The sequence below is a fragment of the Aulostomus chinensis genome, chromosome 15 (assembly GCF_037954235.1).
Source record: "Aulostomus chinensis isolate RoL2024-O1b breed Wild chromosome 15, RoL_Achi_v1.0, whole genome shotgun sequence".
Classification (NCBI taxonomy): Eukaryota; Metazoa; Chordata; class Actinopteri; order Syngnathiformes; family Aulostomidae; genus Aulostomus; species Aulostomus chinensis.
Genome location: NC_141334.1, coordinates 16,303,392 through 16,328,586, shown reverse-complemented (window position 1 = coordinate 16,328,586; position 25,195 = coordinate 16,303,392). Strand labels below are relative to the sequence as shown.

Sequence of the window (25,195 nt, the reverse complement as noted above, 5' to 3'; positions counted from 1 at the left end):
TTTAATCGGCTCAGACGCCTTAAATGATGGAAGAGGTAGAAAGAGATCCCGTGAAATTGATGGAGAGCCGCCACTGACGGCTGTAGAATCTGTGCTGGGTGGCCTTGGACTTACCGAGGGTGTGCATGGATGTGATTAACAGAGATTTGGGGTGAATAATCTTCTAAGCTGCTCACTGGAGCATTGGTGTTGGGGGCTGGGCGTGAGATGGGAGGAGAGCAGGGTTACCAAGCAATATACCTGGAGCCCAAACATTTCACATGGAAGGTGACTGATGGCTTCTGAATGCTCAGTTAGAGCGTGAACCTATAAAGCAGCATCGTGGAGAACTCATCAGATGTGTAGAACTGGTATATTTATTTGTTGACCAACGAGGAATTATTTGCACTTCATGCCCTGCAAATACTTTTTGATCCACCAGAGAACACTCACACTAGTTGGGTTTCCATCAACTGATTTTTGTGGACATTTTGAAGTGGAAAAAGTTGATAGAAATTGCAAAATTTAGAAAAATCTCCCTCAGTTTCATAGAAAAGTATAGATGCTTGTTAAGGTGATTTTTTTTTTTTTTTTTTGCCTTTTTCATAAAGAAGTAAATGTGCAATTCAGGAGATCGAAGCCCTTTTTTCCAAAAAAGGCTCCGATGTAACAAATCTGTAACTTGTGACTCCACCGTTGCCGTCTTCACCGACATTCACCATCTTTGTTTTTTGTCTCTGAAGTCTAGAACTTGGCCAACTGACAGCAGTCCCTCAACAACACTTCTCTCCATTTTCACGGATGGACGACAGCTCTTCTTCTATTCTGTGTTAAAACTACAGCCATGAATAACGTCGTCTGTACCGCCATCTTCTGGCAGCCCTACGTTGCCAAACCAGTTGATGGAAACCCACCTTATGTCCAATCCTTTCACAATTGACTTAAAATATTGCTTGATAATTACATGCAAATCCTATTCCTTTCCAAAAATATTACACAGGATTTTTTTTTAAACCTCTGGATGTGGACATTGCTATCCTCAAAAATTCATTTGGGTGGGTGGGTGTCAGTTGTCTTTGTAATACGGTGTATGTGTGTGTGTGATGCTGCCTGTGTGCGAGGTCACATAAACCATGTGTACTGCACTCATGTTTGATAATTCCAGTTCATTTACTCATTTAGAGATCAAAGGTCAAATCAGCGCAATCAAAATAGCAAAGCGTGCCATCTATTATCAGTCAGTGTGCTAGTATGACATTACCATATTAATGAGTTTTCTTTTGTGCTGAATGCCAGCAGTAGTGTGTGTGTGTGTGGGGGGGGGGTGTCAGCGGTTTCTGTGTTGTAGCTCCAAGCACTTATTCGACTGCATTCAGACATATCTATATACTATCCAAACATGCACATATTGTGGCCCATCTGTATGTACCCATGCTAAGACAGATATATCCGGGATGTTGTGGTAAACACAGCTTCGCACCACCATCTCTGGTGACCGTCATGAGATGTGTTTGATCATGCTGGATGGCGCAGATGCACAGATTATCCCAGGCAATTTTAACCCCCCCTCCCCCTTTTTTTCTCTTCGAGCCCAAATGAATTAACGCAATAAGGAAATATGACGCACGCATCACCCGAGGGTGCGAAGAGCGGAGCGAGCAGTTGCTAGAAACATAAGAAAGGTGTAGAAAAACAGAGCTTTAAAGGTCTATGAGAGAATTAGATTTCTTAAAAAATGCAGTTCATTCCAATAAGTGACTATGAAACACAGCAGCGTATGTAATTTTGGTTTGTGAGGGCGAGTGCGTGTAAGAATGCACTCTCTCCCTGGGTGACCGCTGCTTTAGTGAAACAAGGCGGATAAAAAGCTAAATTCTGATCCCTGACTCATTTTCCAGCTCATGTTGCACATCTCGGCAATATTGCTGTAAGGGTGTATGATATCCGTGGTCTTTGAGAAAAAAATAAATGTGGCTGCTTTTCTTGCTTCTGCCTTATTTCTCTCCTGACTCGCCTGATTCCTCCAGTAGGAGCCAGAGATTTTTCGCGGGTTATGAACACGGGGCCTCCTGCGCCACCCAACACCAATCCTATATAGAGCGTCTTTTCAAATGCTCAAATAGACAGTAGGACAGAACTTTATCCTTAAATGCAAAGCCGCGATGAGCACAGATATGTGCCAACATTTGCAGGTAGATAGGATAGTGTGCGAAGCAGGGGTATTTACGTCGGCTAGTCTGAGAGGTGTGGTGATGTACTCCAGTGAAGAAATACATGGAGACAGCGGTAATTAATTATAAATGTGGAAATGTGGTCTGAGGGAATGCTGTTATAGTAACCAGAGGGATGGCAAGTGAGGGAATGGAGATGTGGGGAAAGGGGGGGGGGGGCAAACCCTCCTTCTATAACATCTCCAACTTCAATTTCCATTACATGGCAGGAGAATGGAGGTTAATTACACATGACAATGGAAGGGCATTTATTGTTAACCCTTTATGGTGGTTGACTAGCTCCACATTCAAAGGCCAAAGAATGCATAAGAAATGCATTTGAGCCAACCCCAACGTGTAAATTCAAATGTCTCCATGGAAACAAAATGAGCCCTGGGGTTTAGTGCGGAACACAGTCGGTTTCACGAAATGTTAAATGAGAACCAAATCACTCGTTCTTAGATAAATCGTTAAGGAATTAGCCGGAAAAGAAACGATTCTAATCGCAGATAAACGCGACATCTTATGGGTTTGTAGCCATAGTTTAATGAAAGGAAATTGCATCTTTAAAAGAGAAAAAAAAAACAGCGTTGCCACAGGCACGCTCACATTTCTCTCTGCATTTATTTCCAAAGTTCATTTTGATGCTAATTGGACTCGACATTAATAATGGCAAAAAAAACAAAAAAAAAAGCAAAGTGTTGCAAGGTTTATAACTGCTTGCTTACAATTTGGGAGATCTGAGTACAGTCTGGACCTCCTGAATTGGGATTCAAAAAGTGGACTGTGTTGCACAAGCAATGAATCGTTATGCGTCTTCAGTTTTAGATCAGACTAATATGATTTCCACATTGTGCCCTCCAAACTTTCCCCATAAATGTATTTTCTGGCGATTCTATCCTTGATAAATGCAATTTGGAACGTTCTTTGGTATGCTGGCGATCGGGCGCATCTCCATTCACTCGCGTTGTCTCCTGCTTGTTGCGAGCGTGGAGTCATAATAGGTGGTGTACATCTGTGCTGGATTCATAGCCTCGGGGGACACCGTGTAAACGCTCCTCATCTCCCTGTTGATCGTAGTCCTGACTGATTGCTGATGACTTTTTTAGGGCACAGGGATGTTAAGTTGTTTATTTATTCAAAAAAAAATCCCTAATGCAAAGAGCTTTCTCCACTTTTGATTTCGTCCCCCAAACCCCACCCCTCCCGATTGTGTGTCGACATATCTGTCTCCGTTTCTCTTTCTGTCCCTTGAACTGGAATGATGTGTTGTGGTCATCAGCAAAGTTTGTGATATAAGAACAGGGCAGCTGTTTTTTTGTTTGTTTATGTGTGTGCGCTTGTGTGTGCGTCAGCGAGCGTTTTATGCATGTGACAGATATGGGACATCCTTGACTGCTGTTTGAGAAAGTGACACACCCCTACAGGCTATCGTGTTCAAAAAGAATCTTCAGCAACCTCCAAACCACAATTTAGTATACCGCTGTCATATGCAATCATTTAACTGTTGTAATGCATTCTGCGGCTCTGGATCACCAACTTTACAATACTATTATGGTTATTTTAGCGTCACAATACCTGACATCAGGCTTATAGATGGAAACAGTATTCCCATACAGCACTTTCTTAGAAAGAGGAGCCTGATTGCTGTATAAACCTGCACTCTTTGTCTACATGCAGCACATCGCTTCTTCACTGCATATGTGATTCCCGAATGGAAATGCAACCATCTGTTATATGCGGCAACTCACAAGGTGTCTTCATCTTTCCTCTCCACTCATACATTATTCTGTTTCTTTTTGCCTCAGCCATCTTGCTGTACCACCACAACAGTTTTCTTGTGGGCGGGGTTGTAAGGTGTGTATGGTAAAATTCCCGTGCTGGACCACCAGCCTGCTTGCCACACACACTCACATGCACGTGCGCACACACACACACACACACACACACACACACACACACACACACACACACACATTCAGTAGAACCTCATAAGCATGCATGAGCAAACAAGCAGATCATGAAAACATGAACAAAATCCTGCATATGTTTCACAAATTAATTGGCTGGTAATTTTCTGACCCATCACCATCTGTCTGTCTCCACCATGTTTATTTTGTTTTAAGTAAATGAATATAGATTTTAATAAATTGATGCACTAACTCAGTTAGTTATAAATTAGCAAATCAGAATTTTTGAAGGAAGTGCAACTGTTTGAACCCGGCTGAAGCGATTTACTCCGAGGCATTAAAAACGCAACATCAACATATCATTTATTCCCTTTTGAAGCTACACAGGTGCACATCCAGTGTTTATGGAGCAATATTTCCATTCATTTGGAGCACAGTTTCCAATGTTCACTCTGGTTTGGCTCAGCTCGTGGTCTTCATCAACTCCTGAGCCAAATTTCTGTCCCTTTAGCTGCTAAGTCTCCAGCTGGTTGCTAACTGACAGTTTGCCATGTGGTGCAGTATAAAATGTGGTTTTGTTTTTTTGTTTTTGTAGAACTTTATCATGTTAGAGTGAACTGAAATATGGAATTTGTGGGTGCATATTACAGCTGGGGAAAAAATGGGGAAAAAAGGAACAGTTCATGAGGCAATCAATGCTTCTATTTGGTTCAACAATGAAAGAAAGGTTAGATAAGGTTATGCTGCCTACTGAGGGAACATTAGTGAATTTATAGCATTCGTTCATGTCAGTGTGAGTGTGCATTTGGCTGTCATTTCTCCTCCTAAATGTACAAAACAAGGAATCGAAACATGACCCAAAAATCGCAGTATTTACCAGACTGTGGCCTGTGGTGACGATTGTTACCACTGTTAGGATGTCAGATGCCACGTACCCTTGGAATTTCAATTAGAAGATTTCAGACTGTCATCATTGCCTTTAACATGCAGGTTAACTCGGAACATGGATGCCAAACAGAAGACCCAGAAGACAAGTACAAAATCCGTTCTAGTAGAATAAACATTTTATATATTTTGAAAAGCCATGTCAAATTGTGTGCTAAAACTGTAAACAAACGATATTTGTAAATGTAAACAAATATAAATGTGGGCAAATGACATGCTAACTGTTTGTGAGCCTGCCATGTTTGATGTCATAAATCATGTCAATTCGCTGAAACTGGAATTCCTAACAGGTAGTTTCTGACTTTGACACCATTCAGTTCATTTATTCTGAACTCTGAGCTTTTTTTTTCTTTCTATTTGTCCTCAACACAACATACGTAACTGATGCTAACAAGCTAACATGAACTATGGAAGTCAACATATAGCATGTTAGCATAACATTAGCATCAACACACTTTGTCCTCTCTCTCTCTCTCTCTCTCTCTCTTTCTCTCTCTCTCTCTCTCTCTCTCTGGAGCCGTGTAGCATTAATCGGTTACAGCCAAGACGAGCGACATGAATGGAATTTAGTTATGTGGTGAAATAGAATTCTACGATAATGACGGTGCTGCTGTAGTTGAAGAGGGTCTCAAGAAATCAGCGTTAAGATGCAAGAAGCACAAAATAGCCCCCCTTTGGCTGTTAATCATAAAATGAACTGCTTTATAGATATTTGTATGCAAATACTTCCACATTGGTGGAATATAAATATATATATATATTTGTTAGACCTGTCAGTCGATTAAAAAAATAATCCCATTAATCGCATGGTTGTCCATAGTTAACTCACGATTAATCACATTTTTTTATCTGCTCTAAATCTATCTTAAACTGATTTTTTTCATTTTTTTAATTAACAATATCAACATGGGAGTAGGCAAATAGTTGCTTTCTGCAAATGCAGCATGTTTATTAGTGTTGGAGCAATGTACTGTCCAGAAGTACAAACAAAAAAAAAGATCCATCCATCCATTTTCTCCCTCTTACCCTGTTAAGGGTCGTGGGGTGCTGGAGCCTATCCTAGCAGCCTTCAAGCGAGAGGCGGGGTTCACCCTGGACAGGTCACCAGTCCATCACAGGGCCAACACATAGAGACAGACAACCATTCACACTCACAGTCACACCTACAGTCAATTTAGAGTATCAGTCAGCCTCGTCCCCTCTTGATGTCTTTGGACTGTGGGAGGAAGCTGGAGTACCAGAGAGAACCCACACAGAAACAGGGAGAACATGGAGACTCCACACAGAGAGATTCTGTGATGGAGCCGGGGCTCAAACCCAGAACCTTCTTGCTGTGAGGCGACAGTGCTGACCACTGCACCACCGTGCCACCCCAAAACAAAAAATGCACAGGGTAAAAAAATAAATAAATAAAAAATATATATATATAAACACAAGCCCAACAAATATAATAGTATTTAGGGCTGGGCGATATCACGATATATATCGTCTGGACGATAGAAAATGTCTATTGTTTAATGTTAAACTCTATCGGTTATATCGCGGTGTCGCAAAACAGGCTTTACAGCAGTATGTTACGTCACCGACGCGCCTTACGGCAAGCCCAGGCATGCGGCTAAAACATACACAGCCATGGAGGAAGATGGTGGACTCCACACAGAAGAACGTGTTACCAATTCTCAATCTAAACAACAACAAGACGACGAACAACCAGCGCAAACCGACGAGCTTGTACCTAAAACAGGGGGAACTTCTGTCATATGGCGGTGGTTTGGATATAAAAAGACCGACAAGGATCAGACTACTGCACTTTGTAAAGTATGCCGCTGCCCGATACCAACAACAGACTTGAACAACTATTTATCACCTGAAAAAGAATACAGAGAGAGTCAACGAGAAAAAGCAGCAAAAGCTGGGCCGAGTGACGGTGACGTTCAGAAGAAACTCCAGACGCAGACATTGCAACAGGCTTTTACCCGCGGCTCACCGTATAGCCATACCTCCCGCAGATGGAAGGAAATAACCATGGCCGTTAGGGTTGGCACATCTGTAAAGATATGATTCCAATCTACAAGGTCGAGAAACGGGGGTTTCTTGAGTTAGTGCAAAGACTCGACTCTAGATATGAAATGCCCAGCCGAAAACACATCAGTAGCGTTGTGTTACCTGCTTTACATGATGAGTGCCGGGCAAAAGTGGAGGAAGAAATAAAAAATAAAATTAACTGTTCATTTATTGAATTTACCAAAAACGTGCTATATGGTGATGTATATCGTATCAGGATATAAAATGAGCTATATCGGGATATCAAATTTTGGTCATATCGCCCAGCCCTAATTGATTACTAGTACTAACTGAAGTACTTGAACTATTAAGCCATTAACACAAAAGGATGACCCTTATGCATTGCATCTAACTGTGATGCACAGCATAAATTAAATTAAGTAAAAACAATGAATCAAGTGTGCATTGAACAGATGTGTTGTACGTCGCTTTGGACAAAAGCGTCTGCTAAATGAAATTGTAGAATTGTAGAATTGTAGGGGGCAGTGCAACACAGAACAGGACTCAAATGATATGGTGGGGATATTGCGGGTGGTGGACGCCTCCAATGGTCTCCATCGCGCCAAACAATCCAGCGTGGTTTGTTTTACGCCAGAAGGGAGCAGAGGGCTCTCTGCAGCAGCTGTGTGCTTCGCGGAGAAGTGATACTTGAGACTGCTCGTACTCCGGTGGAGGCTAAATTCAGCTTTACAGTGTATGCATATCACTTTATTCCTGTCGAGACTGGCTTTGAAGTTGAACTTTCCACTTAAAACGGATGTATTCTTTTCCATGTTAGTCCTACCTTAACGCTCATCTGCTCTCAGTTTTGTTTTGTTTTGTTTGTTTGTTTACAAGCTGCACCCGGCTGCATCTGGCGTGTGTGAAGAGAGGTGCGTTCACTTCTGGTTTTCCGAGAACTACTGTATGGTCAAAGGGTCAAAAAGCACCTTGCGCATTAATCGTGATAAAAAAAAAATTGCGATAAAGGGACGTTGGGGTAACTAGTTAATAACGCGTTAACACTGACACCTATAATATATATATATATATATATATATATATATATATATATATATATGTATATGTATATGTATATATATGTATATATATATGTATATGTATATGTATATATATGTATATATATATGTATATGTATATATATATGTATATATGTATATATATGTATATGTATATATATATGTATATATGTGTATATATATGTATATGTATATATATGTATATATGTGTATATATATGTATATGTATATATGTGTGTATATATATATATGTATGTGTATATATATATATGTATGTGTATATATATATATGTATGTGTATATATATATATATGTATATGTATATATATATATATATATATATATATATAAATTTTAACACCAATTTTGTTATAAAATGAGGCTCATTTACAAACTATTCTCCCACTGATTTAATAAATGAAACCGTTGAAGGAGCGAGTCCCTTGGATGGTTTGTTTGAATAATTGAAAAGTACTCAATCAGACAACATGAAGCAGTGTGGGTGTCGCTGCAATCTGAAATAATTACCAACCGACAGCAGACTACACATGGGTGCTGCCTCCATGGGGGGTGGGGAGTCCGCATTTGAGACCAATAGATTGGAACGACCCCACCCCCTGAGTCTCACATGCCTTCATACACAGCACAAAATCCTGCAGAGGTCTCTCAGTTAGGGGAGGAAATAAAAAGATGATAATGGGTCTTTAGAGTAAGAACTGTAACAGCCGAGTGCTGCCCATGTGTCTGTGTTCCATGAAGTTCAGCATCAACAGCGTTCCGCGGTGCAGAAACACCCTCAGGATACAAGTCTCTCCCCCGCCGGCTCCTGGCATCCAAGAATTAACAGGTATAACTCATGATATCGACATTAGGCCTTCTCCATGTGCTACGATGCACATTTTTGAAGTACGTGTTGCCAGAGAGTAAGGTTAAAAACCAGAAATGGATAGAGAGACTTTACTGAGTGCTTGAGGACGTGTTGTTTTGTTGTGTAACAACAGTAAGGCAACGAGTGAAGTGCTAAGTCACAGGAAACCCATCTGGCGGACACGGGTCCCTAATGTGGGCTGTCAGGATTGAATCAATCACAATCAAAGTACCAGCAGCCTTCATATAATTGGACAAAGGACCCCCCCCCCCCCAATACCTTTTTCACATTTGCATTTCTCCAAGACATTTAATAGGTTATTCACTTCTCATTTATTTCAACATGTATTATGTGCAACAGCATTTTAAGATGTAAACCATACGCAGTAACTCGATAATTTTGGTGCAAATTGAAAATTTTCCAGGGATTTATATGATGTCAATGGAAACAACTTCATGTAACATGTTCTTATTTGTCTTAGCAGAGGGTTTCTGCTATAATTGTACAGGAAGTGCACGTTACATTTCCTTTTAGCGTTTGCCAACATTGACAAGTACTTCCTTTCCACCTTACAGGAACACTTCTGGGTTTTCACTTCTTCTTAAAATATCCCAAACTTCTTTATTCCCTTTTGTGTTTCTGGTTGTCTGAATCTCTTGAGACAGGTTTTGCTGATTTTTGTTTTTGTTTGTTTGTTTGTTTTTTTTAGGCGTTTTTACTGGAACAAGGTAAGCCTTAAGACTGGATGAGCTGAGTGTTGGGTCACTCAGTGAATATATGACAGTCAGCCAGGCATGCGTCTGTGCCAAAGTAGTGTCTGCAACTGAGACTCATTTACTCCAGCACAGCTTGCATGTGATTGACAGCTGCGCCAAAGGGCCTTTGGCTCCTTGCTGATTTTCTTTTTCACTAGAGGTGTCCTCTGGGACTTCAAATTCATGCTACAGTGTATCAGTAGAGCAGCTTATGGCTGTAATGAGGATGAGAATCACACTGAAACCAAAAAAAAAAAAAAAAAGTTGATTTGAATCTGTGCTGCACTCAGCTTCACTTACTATTATTTAGTTTTAGATTTGCTTCACCAAAAACAAAAAAGGGGCCGGAATATTAACTTCCTTTTCAAAACGAATTGCCAACTACTATTTTTATTTCGTTTTCATCATTATTGTCACTGTTTTGCAAAAATCCAACCATACCAAGGCTTCTCAAAAAAAAAAAACAACAACCATGTCTTAAGCTATTAATGCAAATCCAAAGCATGATCTCTATTTTTAAGCATAATTCCAGTGAAGCTGTTCCTCCTACTTAAACCGGGAGCTTTTGAATTGATATTCAGGATAACAGTTGTGACAGAATTATGACATTTTGAAGCTGTAACCTTTTAACTAGCAAGCTCATTCAATGCTTCTCCTCCAAATATACCAGTGTGGCTGTTTCATGACAATATTTGATGATCTGGCTCCTTTGAACACGCAAAATCAAGTACATCCCTGCCATGGATGAGTTAAAAATGCTTTGTTTTTTTTTAGGATGCAGGAAGTACTCATAAATGGCATTCCAATGAACTAAACGTGTCGTGAATTTGAAAAGGAAAAAAGTTTCACATTTCTCCAAACTTAAACCTTCCATCATGTTTGCAGTCTTTGGTTATTAATTTCACTTTGGAATGTTTCAGCGGACTTTTTCAAGGTCACCGCCACGACCTGACGGAGACATCTTGCTACATTTGCTTCTGCTAATGACGGACTGTATAAGCATTGTAGCAACTGTCCTCAATGAAACCTTGCACCTGTTTCTTTGTAATTTTATAAAGCTTCATAAAACCTGTTTTGCTTCGGTCCCTGATCAGTGGGTTTTTTTTAATTTATTTTTTTCAAGCCAAGGTCTGACCCTGTGGTGCTATGTCTGCGAAGAAGAAGGTCGTCTTTAGAACTGTTTCCGCTCAGAGAAACGTCTTTCTCAGCCAAATCGCTGTTTTCAATCAGTCAAGCAAAAAAGGAATTTATGACTAATGTGGACCTTATATTTCCAGATAAATGTTGGAGTTGGAACATTGCAGCTTTTAACATGTAAATCAGAGCAGCGGTCCGTGTTTGGAAGAGTAGAACATTGTTTGTTCTGTACCTTTAGGTGCAAAATATTCTCTAACCAATCACAGAGGATGGATTTTAATGGTCTTGGTGACCGTTCGATTTTCCCTGTTGCACAGTCATCCTGCAATATTTGTACACAGTATTCCCAGTACTTGTGACAGAGCAGGTAACTTTTAATGCACTGAGCTCATTTGCACTCCCCCAAAGGATGAACTCGTTCCAGTTTGAGCTCCATAAACGTTCCGTCCAGTGCCAACCTCAGGTCTAACGGTCCAGCTGAGCCTATTTTTGCATCACTGCCAGGCGAGACGGAGTTTACAAAGTACAAACTATGAGAATTATTTGTTCCATACATTAACTTCATTTTTGTGGACTTTGATGGCAGTTGCCTGCCAGTAAGGCAGTAGAGATGTTCTCTTCTTGCTCCTCTCCTTGTTGTCTCTTCTGTGTGTACTGTCCTGTTAATCCCATCAAGTTAACATACTATTATGAAATGTATCTATTGAAGTCAAAGGAGAGTTGCAAACCCAAACCCTCGGGGGAGGGAGGATTATATAAAATCAAAAGGCAAGAGAATGCTGGGGGTCTCCTGGGGCGGTCTACTTGATAGAATGATCCTTCGATTAGGAGCCATATAAACCGCTCGCTCGCTCTGTTGATTTCTGTCTCTCATAACGGGACAGATTAAAGGATCATTTTAAAATTCTTCTCCCTGAGCCCTGTTTTCCTACATGTTTGGATTAAAATAATTGTTGTGGACAAACTTTATGGGTATTTCAGGCCAGGTGAAGAAATACCAGAACCCCCCCCCCACCCCCCCACCCGCGTCTTCATCAGAGCCGAACACTGACTGATCATAAAAACCTCTCTTTTTCTGCGTCCCCTTTTTTTTTTCAGTGTTGCGTGATGATTTCCGACAGAACCCACAGGACGTGGTGGTGGCGGTGGGAGAGACGGCCAGCCTGGAATGTCAGCCTCCACGTGGGCATCCTGAACCAACCACATACTGGAGGAAAGATAAGGCTGCTCTTGACCTCAAAGATGACCGGATCACGGTGGGTTACTTCCCTGGAGGCACTCCTCTGCCTTTTGACCTTTACCCTCTTTGGGCTTCTTATGATTTGTATTTTTGCTCAGGATAACTTCATATATTTTATTTCTCTTTATTTTTATTCATTGTTATTTTTGATCATGTAAATTTTCTGCAGGTAAAGAATCAGCTAAAGTGACTTTGGTCAGTATCGGAGAGTGCAATGGGCATTCTCTGAGACCTCTTGGAATGTAATAAAAATAACAACATTCCTCTTAAACTACCATATATCGTAACTACATCTTGAACTAAATCACACACACTTAAGCTGTTCTAAAAGCAATACTTCCTGAAACTAATATTCTTTCTCCTGCATTCATTGATCCTTACTTGGAGCCCCCCTCCCCTTAAGGAGGCCCACCCCAACATTTTGCGTCCAGGGCCGAATTTCAATCAAAATAGCTGCTCCGTTAAAGTGATTGGCTCCTTCAACTTTTGATCAAATGGGTTTATTGTAATTACACCCTTTTTATTTTTTCCATACCTTAGGTTCGTGGAGGAAAGCTGACCATCTCAAATACCAAGAAGAGCGATGTAGGGATTTATGTATGTGTGGCCACCAACATGGTCGGAGAGAGAGAAAGTGAAAAAGCTCAGCTCTCAGTGTTCGGTAAGAAGACTTGGATGCACTCTTAGCCCAGTTGAAGAAGTAACAGAGCACTCCTCTCTCACGTGTTTACCGCTCACTACTACCCCATACAGTATTTACCACTCTGTCACAAGTATATTTAGATCCCATGTTATGTGCATTCCCCACATCCAGAAAGACCAGTGTTTGTGCAGCGGCCTGTGAACCAGGTGGTCTTAGTTGACGAGAGTGTTGAGTTCAGGTGTCAGGTCCACGGTGACCCCCCGCCTACACTACGCTGGAAAAAGGAAGACGCGGATATTCCCCGTGGCAGGTGAGGAACGCGTTAATGCATATGTCTGCCTATGCATGCATGTTTGTGTGCACATATTACAATAAAAGTGATAATGGATGAGCACTGAAGCAAAACTAATGAGTCCCTCATGAACAAGAAAGGGTTTGACATATTACTCACGGAAGACTTTCATCAGTGCGGCAAAAAATCATTTATTAGCCACAGAGAATCTCATTATGAGGTGTTTGGAATTCTTATGCTGTTAACAGATAAAAGCATCACTTTGGTCGCTTTTAAGTAAGTGCAAATTACCACTCTGCACAATATGTTCCACATAAGGTACTAAAGCGTGGAGTGATGGACATACTGAAGGAGCACACGTGCAATATAAAACAATCCAATACATTAGCTCTCCGAGGAACATATGAAGTTAATAACGTCCATCCAGTCAGAGGCGTCGTATTATTTCGAAGCTACAGTTTGTGGTGCTGCTCTTTTGGATCGCTTTATATTGTGAGATGTGTCCTGCGATCCCCCATTACGAGTACATGTTATATTTTTCTGTTTTTCTGTTGTTAAAATGATTAACTCCAGTGTTCTGTTTTGTTTGTTTTTTTTCCCCTTTACCTGCGCAGTAAAGCTACATAATACTGTTTTAATTGCAGTACAATCCTATTAGAACTTCTTCTTTTTTTTGGGGGGGGGGAGTAAAGCTTAGCACTCATATACTTTTAATTGCAGTATGTCTCATTATGTAATCTGGCCATCCATCAAAAGCTTTTCATTTCATCAGTGGCTTTAAAGTAATCCTTCAATTTTATTTTTCAGCAAGCTGACAGCTAAATGGCAAACAAACATCTCATATTGTCATGTGTCAGTGCTTGCAGCAGCTATAATCAATATGGTTTATAATAACAATGTATCAAATGACTGGGTGTAATGTCAGATGTGTCACTTGTTGTGATGAACCCACTGAGAATTATCACAACAGCTCAACTCACCATTGTGGAGCATTGAGAGAGTTTCGATTCATTGATGACAGTAGTGATTGTAAACATTCTTCATAGGCTTTAGCCAGTGTTGGAGTGCCAGGCATGTTATGTAACAGATTCACTTGCCGTGAGAGTGGAAGCCATCTCTTCCACCGCGCAACGAGCTACAAGCAGGTGAATATCTGTAATTCTATTGATGCTAACCTTAGAAGCTAACTCTACAAGCTAAATCTAGCGCCAGCAGTATTCTCCTCCTCGTCAGGCATCGGTGTAGCAGCGCCACACTTTGGTTTCAGTCTCTTCTTCAAACCTGAAGCAGAGTTGCTCACCGCTGACAGACACTTATCATCTTGCACAACTTTGCATCTCACTCCGCTGTACTTGTCGCTTCAACAAGTTCTTCCACCGCTTAAGAATTGTCTTCCCTGCCTTGTTTACGGTGCTGCACATGCACAATGCCCCTGACCTCAGGACAGCTAATAAAGCGTTCTCTTAGCAGTTACAACAAAATACTAATTGGAGTACTCTCTAATGTCTTATCTCCAACACTGGCTATAGCATAATTCATGTATATAATGCGACGCAAAAACATAAAAAGAAGACTTCGCAATCATGATATACTATAAAAAAAAAATCCCAAAATAAATGACAAGTTACCGTCCCAGAATTATATGTTTTAATATTGTTTGGGTGCATCTTTACTGAATATTGGACTTAGTGTATATGCAGTAGGTGGACACACTCACAAATGAATATCGTGTTCCTCATAACTGCAGCGTGTGTAAAACCACAGTTGTTCGCTTAGGAGTTCCCCAACTTTAACAGCGTCAGCGTTTTGTTAAAAACTTGTATTTGAAGCCACAAAGTACATTCATTTACATTCACCAGAGCTTTTACACAGTGGTTTTTATTTTACACAGCTTTTACACATCATTCATCAACTAATATTAGCAATGATTTAGATTTCTGAACTATGGGATTAAATGAATTAACACACAATGCGTTTTTTGTCAGGTCGTTGTACAGTGTCACAGTTTGTGCAGTGTTGGTACACTTATACAGTTTTCATACATGATAGATGTAGTCACAGTAAAGACTTTTATGAATGCAAACCAATCTGATGGGTCGGATTGATCTTGTGTTGAAATGAGCTGCTCTGCAAGTTAACAACATGCAAATCTGTCAAAATGTTAAAATGCTTTACTGATTTGAAATGTGCTCAATTACTTCTGGATTTGCTTTCATGTAATTGAAATAGATGAAGCGTGTTAAATAGTAAATATGGACCTTGTGAGGCCTAAGAACAGTAACATCAGCTTGAACTGATTATTCTGGGAAAATATGTCATCTCCTGAATAATCAAGTTGAACCAGGGGGCTACCTGCTCCATCCTCTTGCTGCCACCTTCCATCGTGTGTCGCAGTCTGAGAATATATTGTGAGGAAGACAATAATAAGTGGCGTGTCTGCCTGACAGTTCTTCTGCCCACCTGTGTTTTGCCCTCTACCTCAGTACCCCTTGACTCAAGAAACATGGCCTACTTTCAGACATGTCTTGCCTCACTTCCTCCCTTCCTTCCACTTCTTTCATTCTTTCCTTAAACCTGTCAGCCTCCTGGGAAGTGGGTATCTGGGTCAGAGAGGTGCTGTGAATGGAGTCCTCACCACACTCTGGACAGTCCCTTCAACCCCCATCGATATTCTCCCCACACTCTTTTGAACATCTATCTCAGATATGACTTTTTCTCACCCCTTGTGCCATTTCTCTGCCTGACTTGTCCCCCATCTCTGAATCAGTATGGCTGGCTAGACAATTTCACAAGATCTCTCAAGCCAAAAGACACCCAAGAGAGGAAGAGCCCCGCTCCTGTCCTCCTGTGTGCAGCCCCTCTGACGTGCTTATCTAAACTGTGATGGCTGAGATGTTCCTCCCAGTTTTACTGCACCAGTGCTGCTTTACGCTACAGTATTCTGCACTGGTGCATACACATCGATGCATGGAACAACACTATGAATTAGTAATTTCTTACTGCTCGACTCATTCATCAAAATCGTTTGTCAGAGCGTGCCACTCCCTGACTCTCAGACTGTTTGTCTATCTGGCTCTGGGTGTCTCCTTTTCTTTTGCTTGCTCTCTTCCTCGCACAAACACACACACACACACACACATATATATAGTATTGCATACTGCACAGCCCACACCACAGTGGGTGGCTCGTCTTTATAAATATTGAAATAGTGGAACAGTCAGGGTTCCAGCTGAAAGCACCTTTCATTTTGCCATGCCTTCATCGCAGCATAATTGCTCCCCTTTTTCCTTCCTCTGCAGTGGAGTGTGTGCAGCGGGGAGCCTTAATTGCCTCAGAAAGTCCATCTTTATTCTATCAAAAATGACACAACCTTCATAAAAGCTTCCATCTCAGATATCACACAGGTTAAAACAACCTTGATTCGATTTCAGTGTTTGTTGTTTAAAAAGAAAAAAAGCAATTTATTAGACACACTTTTGATCTTCCAGTTTTATGAAATCAAACTTGGTTTCGCTTGACTTTATTGTTCCCTTTCGTCTTCGTCAGGTATGACATCCGCTATGAAAAAGAGGATTTCCTGCTGAGGATAAAAAAAGCATCAGTCAGTGATCAGGGAACATTCACCTGCCTGGCAGAGAACCGCGTGGGTAAAGTGGAGGCCTCTGCCTACTTGACTATTAGAGGTGGGTAACTGCTTGTGGACACTGGGAAAGCTCATAACCCATCCCTGATATTTTTTTGCAACTCCCAAGTCACAGGACAATCAGTCCTTTATTGCCCATTTTACGAGTGTTATTGCCCCCCTGCTGAAAAGCTGGGCCCTGCCTCAGCTTCCTTTCATATATCAGGATGATGTAGTTGATTGCTTCAGATCTCCAGCTAGGCTCCGAATATGAACAATCTAACCAGCTTTAAGTGAACTGTTATGACCTCTCCTGGGAGGGGGCGCTCCTTCCAACCCACTCACGCCATATTTGTTCTTGTGCTTGGCTAAAATATTAACTGCATTAAGTCAGAAAGCAAGACAAAACCTGCAGTGAGGCTTCTGTGACTGGAAAGTCTTGATAGATTAAAAGTGATGAGGAAATTGAGCAGATTACCTGAATGTGTCACTTTAGGAGGTCGTGTTTATGATATAATGTTTTTAATTATTTCTTCCCAGCTGACAGTGAGAGGAGATAGGTGCAACTGAAGCAATAAAAGAGACTCTGGCAGATCGTAGTGTTTCACATTTTCCAATCATTAAAATTTGCTGTGCTCTCCTGCCGTATTTAATCTATTTAATCTAATCTGCTCGAAACCTGCTCTTGTCATAGGGTTGATTCATTTACATATTAAACCTCCACACACAGACAGATCTGTTAACTGCGTGTTGTTTTTGTGACATAACATATATACAGTACAAAGCAGTGTTATTTGCGGCATTTGGCTACCCTTCTCCCTAATGTTACCAAGGTGCCATTTCCTTACGGCCCATCACCTTGCTTCGGTGATTGAGCTCCATCCTCCTCCTTCCTGAACTTCATGGATGGAAACCCAACTCCACCTCATTCATATCTGATTTTCATTATTTTTTTTCTGCCCTTCTGTTCTACTCCTCTGCTTTCCTTCTCTCTGTGTTGTGCCTTAAATCACCCACACCATTGTTGTGTCACCAGCTCGCCCTGTTGGTAAGTAAGAGCTGATCCCATTGTGCATGCCTTGCTCTCTTTCTGTTCTTAATCACACATGTATGCATGCAAGGCTGTGGCAACCCATAAACACACTCATCCAGTTGATATTTTTTTTCATGCATTATTATCTGCGTCTTTATCTCAACCCCTTACTTCTTCCTGGTGGTCTTGGACGTACCGGATTTACCACGTCACTTCAGCGCAGGTTCTCGTGTGGTTTGAAAAAAAACCCTACAGTAGCCACCCTGCTAATTAAAGCAGCTAATATCATTCATTCCGATGTTCCTGCAGCTGAATGAATGGCTTGTGAGATTGGCGGAGACAAAGGAAAAAAAAAAAAAGATTACAGCGCACACACCCTATGCATGAACCTGTTAGCGTGTAGCAAAATTCTCAATCCCAGCTATTGTCTTTCAAAGTAATACGCACTTGTCTGCAAATGTCTCGCTCCTATGTTGTTGTTTATGGGACCTTTAAAATCAGAGGCGCCCCAGTTCGTGCTGCGACCCCGTGACCAGATTGTGGCTCAAGGACGAACCGCTACCTTTCCCTGCGAGACCAGGGGTAAACCTCAGCCTACTGTCTTCTGGCAACGAGAGGGTAGCCAGGTGAGGCTTTGAATATAATGCACTTGCAAGTCTTTGAGTATTTTTGCATGATGGGAATTCATTAAACTGTTTCTCTTTTTAGACCCACTGTGTTATACAGACATAGATTTTGCAGCAGCAGCAGCAGCAGCAGCAGCATCCACAGTACCTGAAACACAGTAAAAAGAACCCAATTAAGTGGATCCAACCAGGGTGTCACTATATGGGGTTTTGTGGCACATACAGATAATTAAGTGGTCATTTATCATCTATCTACTGTGCACCATTTTGACCAGCCACCTCACAAGAAACAATATTATGTGCAGCATTAGAGTCATTAGACATAATGAAAGCAGGCTAATGTCCTTTTCTGCCCACCAGCTTGTCTGCTCGGGGGGGCAGAAACAGACAAGGCTGATGCTTCAGTTTCACGAAAATGACCGCAGGATTATAAATGCCACTCAGTCCATGTAGGAAAGAGACATTTACCCCTCTTACTGACTGAATTTATACATAATTGCTGGAAAATGAACAGGGACTGTAGGCAGAGCCGACTTGAATAATTCCTTTTAGCTGTGTAGCACATTTAAAAACGCAGTTACAAAGTGTAGACATGTAACAAACATACCAACAACAAAACTAAACTGCTTAATTCAAACAAAACTAGAGGTACCTGTGTGTACTTAACAGGGTACAAATGTTCGACCCCAGAGGGGACAATTTTTGCACTCACTTGGCGCACCTTTAGTCTCTTGAAGACATGTAGTGTACTTTTGAGGTAAGAAATGTACCTTTTAGGACACATTTTTCCAAAGTGTACCTGGAAATATCGAACAGTTCTTGCGGTGTCTCCATTCCATCCGTGTACTTTAAGCGGTGATGTTTGCATGGGACCCAGTATCTGGTCCATGAGGATTTATCCCTTTTAAATTCATCTGTAAAGGAGCAGTCAGCCTCATTCATGAAATGCTTTTCTTTATGAATGTGTTCTTACACGCCCTAGGACCTTTTTTTTACCCTCAATTTAGACTTACAGACAGAAAGCCAAGTCCGATGGCTCCACGTTCCTGACATCTATTGTGTTCCTCTTGTAGCCCTTGATCACCCAGACTTAAAAAGACAGGAATGCTAAAAGAGGTACTCAAAAGATGTCAGGCGCAAGCAGTTGCAAATAGCCATTAGGCTTTACTTCCTGGTTAAAAGACTAAAATGAGTTAAAAAAAAAAAAATCCTATAACATGTAAAAACAATTTTTGTGCATAAGAGCATTTCATGAATTAGACCTGTCCGTTCGTTCTGAGTGGAAACGTGCAGATTTCTCACTCTGAGTAGAAACAGAAACAGAAAAATACAACTTTTGATCAAATAAAAGCGACTCCGCTTCCTAGGTTTAATACATCTGCACCACTTACATCATTAGATTCTCTTAACATGCTTTCCCACTTCCACTCCCTGTAGGATCTTCTGTTTCCCAACCAGCCAACACAGGGAGACAGTCGCGTGTCGGTGTCTGTGGATGGAGAGTTGACCATTTCATCTGTGCAACGCTCTGATGCTGGCTATTATCTCTGCCAAGCCCTCACTGTGGCAGGCAGCATCATGGCCAAAGCCCAGCTTGAGGTAGCAGACGGTAAGGCTCAAAGCACAAGCTCAAACAGCTCATCCACACACAAAATAACTTACCTCCACTATATTGAAATTCATGAAGAGCTTTTTTTAGCCACTATCTGCAATTATGTTGAAATATTTTCGAACTAAAATACAAGTTTTACATCCTGTTAGGTACATTATCTTGGATGTACATGTACAGTATCGGTGAATATGCTTAACACACACGTAGTCCCATTGGATTAAAACCATCACAGCTCCCCCCTGTCCTTAGAGCTGCTAGCAAGTAGCTGCTTTTCTCATTAGTGGACAAAATATTTATAATAAGAGCAGTTTGAAGTGTTATACGTACCAGCCACCTTGTTCAAATAGGTGCACTACAGTTGGACACCCATTATATTCTGCATTTGATGTTGCTACATATAACATTATTCTGATGCATGCTGGGTTTTAAAATCCTTTAAAGTACATACATACGCTTGGAGCATCATCCAAGGATAAATCACCGAGATATTAAATGCTGTTTCTCTGCCCCCGGCTTGACGGAGAATCATCTATATGTCATCAAAGATAGTCAACCGCAATCACTCTTTTCATTGTCCCCCCGACTGTGGCGAAACATGTAAAATAAAACCCCTTGATGGAGCAACACTTTTTTTTTCTTTGACTAAGCTTTAATGTCAGCATTAAGTGCAGAGCTCCCTCAAGCTGGGAGCTTTTGTTACCCTCTCTGTGTTTGTGTCCTTTTGTATTGAACAAGAGAGAGGGTAGAAATGTGGTTATAATTATAGGTGGTTGGAGTAAATAAGTAATGATTAGAATGATTAGAGGGCAGCACGGTGGTGCAGTGGTCAGCACTGTTGTCTCACAGCAAGAAGGTTCCGGGTTTGAGTCCCGGCTTCATCACAGGATCTTTCTGTGTGGAGTCTCCATGTTCTCCCTGTTCCTGTGTGGGTTCTCTCTGGTACTCCAGCTTCCTCCCACAGTCCAAAGACATCAAGAGGGGACGAGGCTGATTGATACTCTAAATTGACTGTAGGTGTGACTGTGAGAGTGAATGGTTGTCTGTCTCTATGTGTTGGTCCTGTGATGGACTGGTGACCTGTCCAGGGTGAACCCCGCCTCTCACCTGAAGGCTGCTGGGATAGGCTCCACCCCCCCTCGACCCTCAACACGTGTAAGCGGAAGAAGATGGATGGATGGATGGATGGATGATTAGGAGAATGTTTCAAGATGTAGAATTAGCTTGTATAGCTTTAGCGAGGAGAGATGCGATTTAGCGCCATTAATCGTTTTTATTACGAGCAAGGAAGCAGAAGAATGCGTCAGGGTTGCACGATAATATCAGCACATTGTCTGTAGCGGCAGTTCTCTGAAATTTTGTAAGATGGTCATACATATAACATGAGCTCACTTTTTTACGAGAGCTGTCAATCAGCTGATATCACCATATTAGCACTAAATCCATGCATCCCTGTATCTATGCATGTACGTCCTACATGGTGCAGGTTTTGAGATATTTTGGTCGTGGAATAATTTTTTTTTTTTTTTTTTTGCAATCCACAAAGGAAGCATCGTGCAGCTCCTTAATTCATATCTAAAGTTAGTGCATTGCTTTTTAAATTTTTTTTTTTTTTTAATGTCAGCTCTTGTCAGGGTTTATTGAAATTTCTAGAAATGTGTGCTGTGATTTAGCACACTCTTCTAATGAATGTTTCAACAACCAACATTTGTCTGAGAGCAGGCAAACAGTTTGTAATTAGTTCTCCCCAAATCCATTTGTCTGCCAGCATGAAACAAATCAGTATATTTTGCTGCCTGAGTAGCCTCTGGCAGTCATCACAAGTCATATATAACCTCAAAAGGCCACATTTTATTTATCACTAAAGCTAGAGTTTATGACTGTGTTTCTAGCAGGACTGTAGCTAAATCAAGAGCACCAATATAATGTTGTTGGCTCTCTAATCACAGGGGTAATGATAGCTTGCAGTAAAATAATCATGTTGTTTTGTTTTTTTTTCCCCTGAACAATCGCTGTCTGACTTCAGTCGTTACAAAAACGAATCTAATGCTCAACTGAAAAACGCTGCAGTGATCATGTCTGCCCATGAAAGAGAGCTATTTAAAACCTCTGCTTTATAGCTATAATTCATCCCGAATGTGGGGGGGGGGTCTGCCTTTCAAGTGCACACAAATAAGTGTTTTGAGCTCATAAAACTGTTTTTCCACAACTGCATCTTTTCTTCGTGACTCTAGAATGTAGACGGACCCAGCCACATCTATTTAGCTTGAAGCTAACGGCGGCTGATCGCTTACAACAGCATGACAGTTTAAAAACTGTCTGCCAACAAACTTTTTCAAGGGCATCGTCCCCCCTTCCTCCTCTGATACCGTTGACAAACACAAACGTGCTGGTTCCTGCTAGGTGCTACTGTTAATGGATGTATTGTTTGTTCCTCTTTAGCTCAAATCAAAGACTTTGTGAATTCCTGAGTATACATCCGCGTTAATAAGACAAGGATTATAGTTGGTGGTATGCTTGAGACTCTGTAAACTGCTGTTTGTGGACAGTTTTGCTATTGTTTGTAGTTGGTGGCACCGTTAGCTTCCAAGGCGAATGTACATTGTTGGCACTTTCTGCATGGAGTCACTGTCTGGAGTCACAATGAAGTGATGCAGTAGTTAAAAAAAAAAAAAAAAAAGAGGTCAAATCAAGTATTTTCTGTACTTGAAAGGCAAAATCACCTTTTCAGTTGAGGTATCACTTTAATAAATGCCTCATTTAGAAGGTAAATGATTCTCCCATCAACCTGACACCACTAAAAAATTAGAAAATTGTTTCCTGTTATGCGTTTTCATCGCTCACAATCCTTCTGTTTATTCGCCTTGCAACGTTGGGTGAGACATGCCTCGTGTTTGAGGTGAAAACCAACATAAGTAAATGTAATAAATGATAGGGGGCTTTGTGAAAGAATAATGCTGATAGTGCATATATGATGTTCATATCGACACAAAATGCAAACACTTCAGCCTCGATGATAACAAGCCCGTTGTTGTGCTGAGTTTGCCGCCAGTCTGCTACGGCGCTTGTGTGGCTGTGTTTCTCATTGTACTGAAGGGATTGTGATAAAAGATAAAGCCAGGGGAACTTGTTCTAAACACTTGTGTGAATGGAGGCAGACCTGATAACGGTGGAGTGCAGCAGCAGCAGCAGCAGCAGCGAGGTGACTGGAGAGGCAGGGGCCGCAGTTACATGGCCTAGAGAGATGCAACACTCCAGAAATGATTGTTGCAGAGTGCAGAAGCTGTTTTCTGGATGATATAACATACTTTAAAAAGCATTAAAAGAGATGTATTGGTGCCTTGCTTGGCATGCTAATTCTGAGTTTGTGTGTGTGTGTGTGGGGGGGGGGGGGCGGGGGGCAACCATGAGTCAGAGTAGGAAGAGAGATAACAGGAATGAATGTGTTGAGAGGTGTTATAAAGAAGGTATGGTAATTAGCACCACGGGTGAAACATCGTTAATCCTCACCTAGTAATTAAAGCTCAAAGGTGCGATGCAGCGACACGACCACACGGCCCTGCTGTGGAAAAAAACCCTCAAAAAACAGTGGTTTCCTCTTTCAACAGATCCATCAGATTGAAGCTTAACATATTGGGCCTGCAATTACCGCAGTCACAAATTAATGCCTTGTGACAAGGTCGTGTCTTCTCTTTTTTTCTCGCTTTTTTTCCCAAATAAAGCAACATTTTACCACTTGGAATAGAAAGCCATTGTCTCATGTTGAGACAGTGACATCAAAATAACAGTATAAGGAATCTGTTCAAATACTAACACCTGTTCCTTGATTATTACCCTCAGCCCTAAAGGACCGCCCACCACCCATCATCCGGCAGGGCCCTTACAACCAAACACAAGCACTGGGAGGTGTGACACTGCTCAGGTGTCAGGCGTCAGGGGACCCAGAGCCCACCGTCACCTGGAGGAAGAATGGGGCCAGTCTGCTGGGGAAGGACCCTCGGTTTTCTCTGCTGGAGCACGGCAGCCTTCAGATCAGGAGCGTCAGGGTGGGTGATGGTGGAGTTGAGTATGTGGAAGGGATTTTGGATGATTACAGTTGATTACAGTATTTTCAGACTTGTGGGTTTTTTTTTATCTGGGAATAAACACACAGTGATCTGAGGCATGTTTTTGTTTGTAATAATAATGATATTTATAGTAATAATAGCACAATGCCTAATAGTACAAAAAAAGAATACAAAAATTATACCCTAAATCACCATTTATGCTTTTTCTGTGTGATATAAAAATACTCCAGAACTCATGTCTGATGTTAAAGTATGTTGTGCTCTGCTGGTTCTCATTGTTTCACAACCAGGTGAAGCTAGTGGAAGGACCTTACAAAAATAGAAATGAATACAAAAATAGAAATAAATGAAACTCACTGAAACAATTAGTGTTAAGTTCTGTGTGAAAATAATTTTAGATCAAAGGAACTTGGGATCTTTGTAGTATTTTGTGCAGTTTTGGCCCGCGGCTAGAGAATGATCACGAAATAAGATCCAAAGTTCTCATAAATCGGAACTGTACTTAATTCTACTGAATCTTTCCAGACCCTCTTCCTTTTTCGCAGTTTTAAATCTAGTTTCTCTTGCAGTGGTTCACTCTATCAAGATCTAAGGATTAATTCATCTAAACAAAGGATTGTTAATTAATCGGTGACAGAACGTTTTAGCCAGAGGTGAGAGTAGATTGGAGTTTTTACGGGGGCCACCACCCCAACCTTCATCCCTCCATATTTTTCCCCCTCCGCACCCAAGAAAGAAACACTTTACACCATGAATACAAAATGATTTCATTTGAAAATATAATGGAAAATAAATATCATATCAGTTAGGCAACAGAAGCTGTTTTCCATCTTCTCCTCCCAGCTCAACCCTCCCAACCTCGACCCCCCCATAGCTGATCATGTTCTTTTATAAGAGGGTGGATGACATCAGCTGTTCCGTCCATCACCTCGCTACAATTCCTCACTCTCCTCCCTGTCCCTGGGCTTACTTCCGTCTGGCCCCATATGTCATCACTCCTTTACGGTCCGTGTGGGTTCTGTCTTCCTCTTGGAACTGCATACTAGTTCTGAATCTTTTAGTGGCACAGAGAAGCAAGAGGAGCCAGCCTACCCTGGTTTTACCCCCCCAAATAAAAATCCTTTTCTAATCAGCTTCATCTCTCTCACTCCTGAACGCTGATGCACTGTAGGACAT

General features: G+C 41.3%; 1 protein-coding gene across 5 annotated transcripts in view; it reads left to right on the top strand.

The window, feature by feature from the left end:
• LOC147248940 (roundabout homolog 2-like) overlaps positions 1-25,195 on the top strand; it is a 98,532-nt gene that overhangs the window by 46,495 nt on the left and 26,842 nt on the right. For 4 of the 5 annotated variants that reach the window (XM_086225930.1, XM_086225927.1, XM_086225929.1 and 1 more), the window contains 8 exons: positions 11,986-12,143; positions 12,668-12,788; positions 12,942-13,080; positions 16,609-16,745; positions 17,721-17,732; positions 18,219-18,343; positions 19,781-19,952; positions 23,793-23,998. In XM_086225930.1, the coding sequence (XP_086082056.1) occupies positions 11,986-12,143; positions 12,668-12,788; positions 12,942-13,080; positions 16,609-16,745; positions 17,721-17,732; positions 18,219-18,343; positions 19,781-19,952; positions 23,793-23,998 (1,070 nt within the window). The remainder of the gene's footprint in view (positions 1-11,985; positions 12,144-12,667; positions 12,789-12,941; positions 13,081-16,608; positions 16,746-17,720; positions 17,733-18,218; positions 18,344-19,780; positions 19,953-23,792; positions 23,999-25,195) is intronic. The other variant, XM_086225928.1, reaches the window with a different exon arrangement.